Raw genomic sequence first — 10,988 nt, forward strand, 5'->3', positions numbered from 1 at the left:
TCTGTAGCTTTGGTTCCTGTCCTGGAACTAGCTCTTGTAGACCAGGCTGGTCTCGAACTCACAGAGATCCGCCTGCCTCTGCCTCCCGAGTGATGGGATTAAAGGCGTGCGCCACCACCGCCCGGCTAGCTCTTACATCTTAAATTAACCCATTTCTATTATTTTATATTTTACCACAAGACTTGTGGTTTGTTATCTCTCGCTTCTTGGGCAGCTACACAGATGGTTACATGGCATCTGCCTGACTGCACCTTCTTTCTCCCTGCCTTCAGTTTAGTTTTCCTGCCTAGCTACATTCTGCCCTGCCATAGGCCAAAGCAGCTTCATTATTAATCAATGGTAATAAAACATATTCATAGTATACAGAGGGGAATCCCACATCAAATGCTTGACCTAGGTTAGACTCATTTCTAGCTAGTTCTTTTAACTCAAACTGTTTCTTATTACCTACGTTTTGTCCTGGGGGCTTTCTACCTTTTCTTCCTGCATATCTTACTCTCCTGTTTTCTCTATGCCTGGCTGGTGGCTGCCTGACTTCTGGCCCTGGGCATCTCCTATGTCCTCTGCTCTCTTCTTTCTGGCCTCCTCCTCCTATTTATTCTCTCGGCCTGCCAGCTCCGCCTATACTTCTCCTGCCTAGCTACTGGCCATTCAGCTTTTTATTAAACCAGTCAGGTGCCTTAGGCAGGCAAGGTAAAAAAAAAATGCAACATATCTTTACATAATTAAACACACATTGTTACATCATTAAGTAAATGCAGCATAACCAAATATAAGACATCTTTGTGCAGTTAAAGTAATATTCCACGGCATAAACAAATGTAATACATCTTTGCCAAGTTAAAACAATATTCCACAATAGTCCCCATCCAGTGTTTCTGCTCAGTCCTGGACTTGTGGGCCATTCCACTCAGAGATTCTGGGGACCTCTCAAACCCACCAAGTTCAAAAGTTTTTGTCTTTGGAGACAGGGTTCTCTGTGTAACAGTCCTGGTTGTCCTGTCCGTGTGGATTGCAGTGACAAGACTCAGTGATAAGCACCCTTCCTGGCTGAGCCATCTTGCTGGCTCCCTTCCCATGTCCATGTTTTAATATTCCAACTTTCCCACATTTTGTTTTGTTTTTCAAGACAGGGTTTCTCTGTGTAGCCCTGGCTGTCCTGGAACTTACCCTGTAGACCAGGCTAGCTGCAAACTCAGAGACCTGCCTGCCTCTGCCTCCTGAGTGCTGGGATTAAAGGTGTGCGCCACCACTGTCCAGCTGACTTTCCCATTTTTTAATGAGAGTGTTCCCATATCATTAGTGTTATGATTTTTGCTGCGAGTCCCAACGCAGCTTGCTGCAGGGTCCCACAAACCAAGGTGGCTGGCCCCAGCCATGCGGCAGTGGGCAGATCTTGCAGACAGTGAGTTCCCCGGAAAGTGCAAGTTTCCAGCAGTGAGTGGTGCGGCGTGTGGGAGGCACACAGACACACCGTACAGAATAAAATTGGATATTTATTAGTTGAATTATGGAATGGGAAGGAGAGAGAGAGAGAAAGGGAAGAGAAAGAAGAGGACAGAGCAAGGGGGGCGAGCAGGGAAAGGAACAGAGAGAAGCAAGATGGCGATGGAGGGAGGGGCTGCAGGGAGTGGGTGTGGCTTGTCTCTTAAAGTGACAATCAACAATTAGCAACTCTGCAGGACTTTTGAACTCTTTGAAAAAGAAATTCAGCCAGGCGGTGGTGGCGCACGCCTTTAATCCCAGCACTCGGGAGGCAGAGGCAGGCGGATCTCTGTGAGTTCGAGACCAGCCTGGTTGCAAAGTGAGTTCTGGGGAAGTCAGAGTCGTTACACAGGGAAACACCGTCTCAAAAAAAAAACCGAAAAAGAAATTCATGGGTAGGACAAAGACTTCAATGGGAACAAGAACCTAAGAGGTGCACGTCCCCTCGGCCACTACCTTTCAGATGTCCACTGCCACTGGTCACTTGCAAAACCTTTGAATGGTCCACATACACTTCTTGCCTTTCCATCCTGTAATAATACATTATAGGCCCATAGTAAGCCTCTCCTTTTCTCATTTAACAGCCTGGTTTTTGTTTGTTTTTCCAAGATAATGTTTCTTGACTGTCCTGAAACTTGCTTTGTAGACCAGGCTGGCCTTGAATTCACAGGATCCGCCCTGCTCTGTCTCCCTACACTGGGACTAAAGGTGTGTGCTACCAAGCTCAGCTTGATAACCTGCCTTGAGAAGCCACTCCCAAGCTCCCAGAGGAACTTCCTCCTACTCTCCTATTCCCCAGTTTTATTCTTAGCAGGAGCATTGAGGGAGCAAGAAGGGCTTAGGAAAAGACCATATACTCAAGATGTGGGTGCTAGCTACTCAAGGGACTCCCAGAGCGTCCCCGTTCTCATTTCCTGACATTTAGTTCACTCTATGTGGCCATGCTGTGGACTATGAAGTTAGCCCTCTGTCCAAAGACATGCAAGCTCTGTTACTATAAATGGGTGGAAGTGGGGCTGGAGAGACGGCTTAGCAGCGAAGAACGCATGCATTGCTCTTGCAAAAGACCCGAATTTGGTTCCTAGTACCTGCGTCAGGCATTTCACAGCCATCTGTGATTCCTGCCCCAGGGCATCTGATACCCGCTTTTGGCTTCTGCAGGCGCCCACACTCATGCACACGTACCACGTCCCCCCCATCTACTATCATTAAAACAATAAAATAAATCTTTAAAAATAAATAAAAGAGCTGTAGCATGAAAGCCCCGGGGCGGGGCTGTGGACCTGGAAGGGAAGGAATGGATGTGAGGACCCTGGCATGACCAAAGAGGAAGCAGGGTGGCAGGATGAGGTGCTAATTGCAGGGCCAGGATAAGTGTGCTCCAAGTTTGACGACCCTGAACAGAAGCAGAAAGCCACAATAAGGAGGGTTCCGCCATTCAGGCCCACAGTGCAGGTGGCCAATCGGGCCATGGACCAGAACTGAGCTCACAAAGAAGTAGGAGAGTCCATCAGAGTGCTAGAGCTGAGCCAGCACCTTTACCCCTCATGGCAATCCCAAGGATTCATCCTCGTGATGGAGATAAAGAAACGGGTGGTAAAAGCAGTCCCTACCCCCCACAGCCCAGCACAGGCTCGCGTTGGGGAGAAGTGGGGGTCTTCCGTGGCCTTACTCAGAACGGGAGACAGGGACCTGAAATAAGCCCCTCCGGGGGTCATCTGGGACACCCGCATTGACCTCAAGGCTTCTCCCTGCACCCGGAGGACCCCTGAGGGGCAAGGCTTTGGGGGAGTGGACCAGGGCCCCCACCGCGCACCTAACCGGGACCCCCTGAGAGACAAGGCTTTGGGGGAGTGGACCAGGGCCCCGCTGTGCACCTCTAAGCAGGGGCTTCTCCGTTTCCCGGTAGGTTCTGCCCATCATCGTCTTCTTCAGCTGTGTCATGTCGGTTCTCTACTACGTGGGCCTCATGCAGTGGGTGATTCTGAAGGTGAGTCCTCAGGCCTGTGCTTGGTTCTTCCGAGAGACCGGCTCGCAGGTTTACACCCTTCTAGAATCCTGTCATCCCAGCATAACATACTCTCCCAGAATCCCATGGCTCAAGGTCTACCTCCCTACCCTAGAATTCCTTGCTTTCTGGATCTACACCTTCCCAGAATCCTCTGCTCCCAGGGTCCACACCCTCCCAGAGTCTCTTGTTCTTGAAGGCCATGCCTTCCCAGAATCCTCTGCTCCCAGGGTCCATACCCTCCCAGAATCTCTTGCTTTTGGAGGCCATGCCTTCCCAGAATCCTCTGTGCCCACATTTCACATTCTCTCCGAATCTATTGCTAATCAAACATCCCTTCAGAAGGTCTTTTGCCCTAACACTGGGGAAAAAAATGGCATAAAAATTCAATGCAGTCTCTATGGGAGGGAGGGTAGGGGGGGGTCTGTGAGGCAATACAGGCTTTAGAAGAAAAATTTATTTATACCAAAATGATGTTGAGCGATGATAACATTAGGCCACATTGGCCTTAGCTGGTATAAATGTGCTTACTTAGAAAAGCCTATTACATTTGTTTACTTGTTTGTTTACCGCGCGTGTGCATATGCACATGCATGCATGCATACATACCAGGCTACGCATGTGGAGGTCAGAAGACGCTTTGCAGGAGTTGGTTTTCTCCTTCTGCCATACGGGACCTGGAGTTCAAACTCAGGCTGTCAGGCTTGGCAGCAAGCACCTTTACCTGCTGAGCCATCTTGGCAGCCCAAACGCACTTAGGTTTGTGAGATCTGTATCACACCAGGATGCTGGAAATGCCTTGCACGGTGTCAGACCTGACAGAAAGTGCTGAGGGTTTAGCCGACAGAGCTCAGAATAAGTCAGCGCCTTTGGAGGGCAGCAAGAATAAAAAGTGACCTGTGGTTATGTCAAGAGCACACCCGGCAGAATCCAGGGAGGGGACAATCCCTGAACCTGGAGAATGTGTTCAAGCGTGGACTTGGACACACGGTGCTGCTATGAGCCGCAAAGTGCAAGGCTTGAATCCATAGCAGCAGGGTCGGAGGGACCGAGAATGATGGGCCTGGACAAGAGGAAGAGAGGAGGGGATTTATTTCCAAACGCTTATGACAAGAGTCTGAACAAGGACAGGCTGCGAGGTGGCAGCAGAGCAGAAACGTTCTAAGGAAGAATTTTCTATACAGTGTGTCCCAAACCCCTTTCCACAGAGCTCTAGACCATGGCATGCTACCAAACACTACTTGGAAAAGGAAGTCTCTAATTAAGTAACTGAGGAAAGCTAGACTAGACATTATGGTGAAGAAACTTAAATGTTATTTTGGAGACAGGGTCTTACTATGTGGCTCTGGCAGTCCTAGAACTCGCTGTGTGGACGAGGCTGGCCTTGAACTCAGAGATCTGCCTGCCTCTGCCTCTTGAGTGCTAAAATTAAAAATGTGTGCCACGAAGCCCAACTAACAGTTTTTTTTTTTAAATTATTTATCTGGGGGCTGTAGAGATGGCTTAGCAACTAAGAATATGTCCTGTTCGTGCAGAGGACCTAGTCAGGTTCCCAGTGTTCACCTTGGCAGATCACAGCTCCCAGTAACTCCAGCCCCAGCAGATCTGATGCCTTTTCTGTAAGCCTCAGGCACATGCAGGCACATAAAACAAATACAAAAATAAAATCTCTGTTTTGTGTGTGTGTATGTGCCATAGACTTGTATAGTAGTCAGAGGAGGAGTTGGTTCTCTCTTTCCACTGTGTGGGACCTGGGGACCAACCTCGGTCATCAGGCTTGGTGACCAATGCCCTTACCTGATGTGCTAGTTGGCTGAGCCTTCCCCTTATTATCTGAGGCAGGATCTCTCGCTGAACCTGGAGCTCACCAATGTGGCTAGGCTGGTTGGTTGGCGAGTCCCAGGGATCCCCCAGTCTCCATCTTCCCAGCACTGGGATTCCAGGCGCATGCGTTTTACACGGGAGCTGGAAGTCTGTACCTGACTGACTGAGCCATCCTCTCCCCAGCTCTAATTAAATTTCAACATGAGTTTTGGAGAGGCCATTCAGACCACAGCAGGGCCCTGAGCTGGAAGGAAGACTTCTAAGTTACCTCTGTCCCCCAGTTCTTTGTGAGTCTGCGCTTGCCAATGTCCGCTCACGAGCACTCTGTTTTCTTCCAGATTGCCTGGCTGATGCAGGTCACCATGGGCACCTCAGCCACTGAGACCCTGAGTGTGGCAGGAAACATCTTTGTGAGCCAGGTGGGTGCTGCAGCCACCCAAACCAGTCTGGAGGTGGGGCAGGGAGCCAATTTAATTCAAGGGAGAGCCATTTGAATCTGTCTCCAGGTCATCAGAGGCTGCTGCCCAGGGATGCTCAGTTTGGTGGCTGCATGCCCTGCCTGTGTCATGCCAAACCCAAACATGGCCTTTTCGGCACCTCTGCCACTCCATCCTAGGCTGTTGCCATCAGCTTAGAGACTCTCAGGCTTTAGATGGGGAAACTAAGGCCAGCAAGGTATGAATGGTTCAGCGGAGATTCCCCAGGGATACGTGACGACAACATTTAGCTTTTTTGTTGTTGTTGTTTCCTGAGCAGGCTTCTTTCCACCATATCCTTTCTCTCCGCTTCCCTCTGTCTAAAATGTATTTTCAAAATAACTATGGCTCTGTAGGCACCAGGACTCCCAACTCTCTTCAGGCCCAACCTTCATGAGAAAGAAAACTGTGCAAGTCAGGGAGTCCCTGAGAGACAGCCATGTCAAGCGATTTCTTAGTTCACTGGGCAGTTTAGGAAAATGCTGCCCTTTTTTTTTTTTTTATTATGGTGCAAGCATGCTAATTTCAAAGGGTTTCATAGTTTGCATGTTTGGTGTTCCAGACAGATGTGGTTGCAGACAAGTTGTTCCCAAAACAAACCCCACACACACTCTCTCTATCCGTCTCTGTCTCTCTTTTTAGGCTTTTGTTTGTTTTGTTTTGCATTTTGAGACAGGGTTTCCCAGTGCAGCCCTGGCTGTCCTGGAACTCCCTCTGTAGACCAAGCTGGCCTTGAACTCAGAGATCCACCTGCCTCTTCCTTCTGAGTGCTGGGCTAAAGGCCTTCAGGGACTGATCCTCTTGCTTTTATCTCTAGTTTGTATTCATCCTGGGCCCCAGCCTGTGGGACAATGCCGTCCACATTCAGGGTTGGTGGGTCATCCCTCCTCAGTTAGAACTCTCTGAAAGCATCCTTATGGATGCCCCAAGAGGTGTGTTTCCATGGTGATTCTGAAGATTAGCTGTCATACTCTTCATCTCCCTACCCTGCAGAGCAGTACTGAGACGCCAGTGGCTCCATAGCTATACTGCACAGAGTGGCCCCAGACTTCCCCACAGGTCCCAGAGCAAATGCCCATTGCCTACCCAGCTCCTCTCTTATGGTACTCCCCTTGGCATCCACAGACGTTCAGGCTTCTGTTTGCTCCCCTGGAAAAGGAGGGTCTTTTCTGTCTCAGATAGGAAGCCATGAGGGGGTGCCTGGGTTTGAGGCACATGGTATGTGTCAACACAGGGAGCATTGTGGTGTGGCGGTCCTTCCACAGAGCTGGGAGGACAGTGAGGTCCAGAGAGACCCAGCTGAATAGGACCCCACCCTTCTGTCTCATCCTCTGAGATTCCTGTCGTGCACCGTGACCACCCCTTCAGGGGCAGGGGCGGTGAGAACGGGGCCCAGCCACCCCTGCTCATTGTCTGCGTCTGTCTTGTTTATAGACTGAAGCTCCCCTGCTCATCCGGCCCTACCTGGCAGACATGACACTCTCCGAAGTTCACGTTGTCATGACTGGAGGCTACGCCACTATTGCCGGCAGCCTCCTGGGTGCCTATATCTCTTTTGGGGTAGGTAGAACCTTCTGTTGCTTGGTTGTGCCAAAGCCCTGAAATTGCCTTTCTAACACCCCCACACAGTCACAGCAGCTGGGGTTGTCCCCCCTCTGTCTCAAAGCCCAGCTTTGCCTGAGCAAGGAAGGCTTGTTGGGCTGAACCACTTGCTCAGGCTTTTCACATGGCTTTTGGGGCAGATTCCCAGAATTCCCTTCGCTAAGCTCTTATGTATTGGGCACTATGCTGGTCTCTCTAATATCCCCATTTTCTAGATAAGCAAATTGAGGCTTTTGTGTGTCGGGGGGGGGGAGGGTCATGTCTTTCCTTTGCTCCTAAATGATGATATATATCATATTGCTTTCATGGGCCAACCCAGTGGTGTGAATTGGGCCCTAGTTCACAGTGCAATAGCACGGGCAGAGAGGAGCTTCTGTCCCTGAGAGAGCACCTGACACTGATGCTCGGTGAAATGCAGTGTACCTGCTTGTGATTTCACACTCAGCGCTCCAGTCTGATAATTTTTTCCCTTTGTAACTATCACAGTTATCTTTGTGTGTTATGGGAGTAAATGAAGCATTTGTTGTGGGTTTGGTGAATTTTGTTGTCGTTTGAGACGGCTCCTTGGCTGGCCTGGAGCTCACTCTGTAGACCAGGCTGGTCTCAAACTCCCAGAGATCTGCCTGCCTCATCTCTCTCAGTGCTGGGACTAAAGGTGCCAGCTTGGTTTGATGTTTTGTTTGCTTGTTTTGAGACAGGATCTCTCTATTGTAGTCCTGGAACTAGCTACTAGACCAGCTGGCCTTGAACTCAGAAATCCTCCTACCTTTGCTTTCCAAGAGCTGGGATTAAAGGTGTGCACTTCAACGTGAGACTGGTTCGGTGTTTTTGGCAGGGTTTCCCTGTGTAGCTGAGGTTGGCCTCCTGCCTTAGCCCAAGATTTAGGAGTTCAGACACGCACCACGGCACCTGGTTTATGTGATGCTGGGGTTCAGATTTAGGGCACTAAGAATGCTAGGCAAGCACTGCACGGACTGAGCTGTGTCCCAGCCTCACAAGTAAGTTTATAAAAGGTTCGCATCCTAAATTGGTGGTGGTGGTGCAGATTAAGGCAATAAGGTCCTGAGTTCAGGACTGACCGCCTGGGTTACATAGTAAGATGCTGTCAAAACCAAACTAAACCCAAACCCAGGTGGGCAAGATGATATGGAAAGCACCTGCTGCCAAGCCTGACTCTACTGCCTCAGGTCAATTCTCAGAGCTTCAGGTTGTGGACATGGACACACATACTTTTCTGCTTGTTTGTTTGTTTGTTTCTGAGACAGGGTTTCTCCATACAGCCCTGGCTGGCCTGGAACTAGCTCTGTAGACCAGGCTAACCTAGAACTCACAGAGATCTGCCTGCCTCTGCCTCCCAAGTGTTGAGATTGGAAGCATGTATCATCCCCTCCCACCCTATCCCCATACATTTTTTAAAGAGCTGTAATCTTAGCACTTGGGAGGTACAGGCAAGAGGACCAGAAGTTCCAGGTCATTAACTACATATAGATCTGGAGGTTATCCTGCCTCAAAAATCAAACAAAGAAAAAACAAAACACAAAAATTGAAACCCCAAACTTTGTTCATGGAACTGTTTCTCATAGCGACATATTAGACATACTATTTTCACAGCTGAAGGTCTTCAAATGTCTTAGCTTGGCTCTGGGCGTCATGGTCAGTGTTAGGAATCAGTCCCATGTTCTTTCCAGCCATGTGAGCTTTGCAGAGTCGTTAGCTAGGACTTAAGAGACAAGAGATCTATCTCACAAGTAGCGTTTGCTGACATCTGAAAAGCCCTGAGTTCCACACTAAAAAATTTAAAAAAATTAAATAAAATAAAAAATTAAATAAAAAATTAAAATACACCTATAATCACGACACTCCAGAATCTGAGACAGGAGGATTAAAAGTTCAACGCCAGCCATGGTCACATAGTGAAACCCCACTTCAATAAAATAAAACAAAACAAAAAAAACTTAAGGACAGTTGGTTGTATTGGGTGTTCAGTGGGCTATGCCCAGTAAACACATCTACAAATGTATCGTAAGATGAAAATACATGGAATATGTCTACTCTGCTCCATCGGAGACATTATACTGTCAGCACCAAGCCTTCCCCCTGCCTGAATGTGGGGGCAGACCTGGATCTGGGGCTTGGCTGGCTGCTGCCACCAGCATTACCAGAAAGCATCCCACCACATTTGCTTAGCCTAGAAAAGATGACAATTCAAAATGCCAGGTGCAATTTCTACAAAAACGCTTATCACTCTAAGACGACCTCCATGTAAAAATGATCTGTTTGAGCCATTAAGGCAAAGACCATCCACATGGGAAGACCTTTACCCCTTTCCACCATCTGGCTTAAAACTCAGTTCCTTCCTCTCTTTTTCAGTCTCGAGTCCAGGTCTGTCTGGCCCCGGGGGACATTTTTCCTCCCAGCTGACAGCCTGGCTACGCCTCCTCTGTAGCCCTACAGATGTGTGGGGGTTGCCACAGGGCTCCCCAGGGAAAGCCCCAGGCTGCAACCATAACAGGGGGAGGGAAAGGATGTAGCTGACCTTCTCCCTTCCCTTCCTCCCCCTCCTTTCCTCTTCCCCTCTTCCCCGCTCCCCTCCTCCCCTCCAGGGCAGCAGAGAAGCTCTCTTCTGCCCCCACCTGCCCTTAGCAGGTCATTGCCTGGCCTCCTGCCCTATCCATGGAGACTCCCCCTTTTTGTCCAGTGGGTTTCAAACGTGCCAGGCAAGTTGTTGAGCTACACTCCCAGTTCACAAATTCATTTTTTTTTTGCTGTTATTGTTTGTGTATGAGCACAGGGACGCACATGTCAAAGGCATGTGCTTGGAGGAGGAAGACAACGTTGGGAGCTGGTTCTCTCCTTCCACCATGGGCTCTGGGCATTGAGCTAAGGCTTGTTTTTTTGTTTTTGTTTTGTTTTTTAATTATTTATTTATTATGTATACAGTGTTCTGTCTGCATGCATGCCTGCAGGCCAGAAGAGGACACCAGATTCTCATAGATGGTTGTGAGCTACCATGTGGTTGCTGGGAATTGAACTCATGACCTCTGGAAGAGCAGTCAGTGCTCTTAACCGCTGAGCCATCTCTCCAGCCCCCACTTTTTTTCTAAGGCTTGTTAAGACAAGTGCTCTCACCTGCTGAGCCGTCTCCCCACAGTTCACACATTGCTCTTTGTGGCTCAGCTTCTGACCCTTCGCCCGCATCCTTCCCATTGCAGGGATCTGGCTAGTTCTAGGACCTGGCCAACACGGTAGCTGGGAGCTGCTGAGCACTTGAAACATGGCTGGTTTCAAAAGAGGTGTGCAAGAGGCTTTGCACAGAAAAAATTAAGATGTTTTATTAAATAAGTTTATATTATTATGTGGGTGGAAAGAAAGACTTTGGAGATACACTGGGTTAATTAAAACACATTACAAATGAACTAGACCTCTCTCCTCTTTCATTCTTCTGTTCTGTAGAGCGAACCCAGGGCCTCTATCCCAAATGCTAGGCAAATGCTGTACCACTGAGCTAAGGTTTCTTCCTTCCTTCCTTCCTTCCTTCCTTCCTTCCTTCCTTCCTTCCTCCCTCCCTCCCTCCCTCCCTCCCTCCCTCCCTC

At 49.0% G+C, this 10,988-nt stretch overlaps 1 protein-coding gene across 1 annotated transcript in view; it reads left to right on the forward strand.

Annotated features, from left to right (window-relative positions):
- Window positions 1-10,988, forward strand: part of Slc28a1 (solute carrier family 28 member 1) — a 39,019-nt gene that overhangs the window by 18,189 nt on the left and 9,842 nt on the right. The window contains exons 9-11 of the mRNA XM_005357700.1: window positions 3,395-3,475; window positions 5,656-5,736; window positions 7,228-7,353. Coding sequence (XP_005357757.1) covers window positions 3,395-3,475; window positions 5,656-5,736; window positions 7,228-7,353 — 288 coding nt within the window. The remainder of the gene's footprint in view (window positions 1-3,394; window positions 3,476-5,655; window positions 5,737-7,227; window positions 7,354-10,988) is intronic.

This window comes from Microtus ochrogaster, chromosome 22 (assembly GCF_000317375.1).
Source record: "Microtus ochrogaster isolate Prairie Vole_2 chromosome 22, MicOch1.0, whole genome shotgun sequence".
Lineage (NCBI taxonomy): Eukaryota > Metazoa > Chordata > Mammalia > Rodentia > Cricetidae > Microtus > Microtus ochrogaster.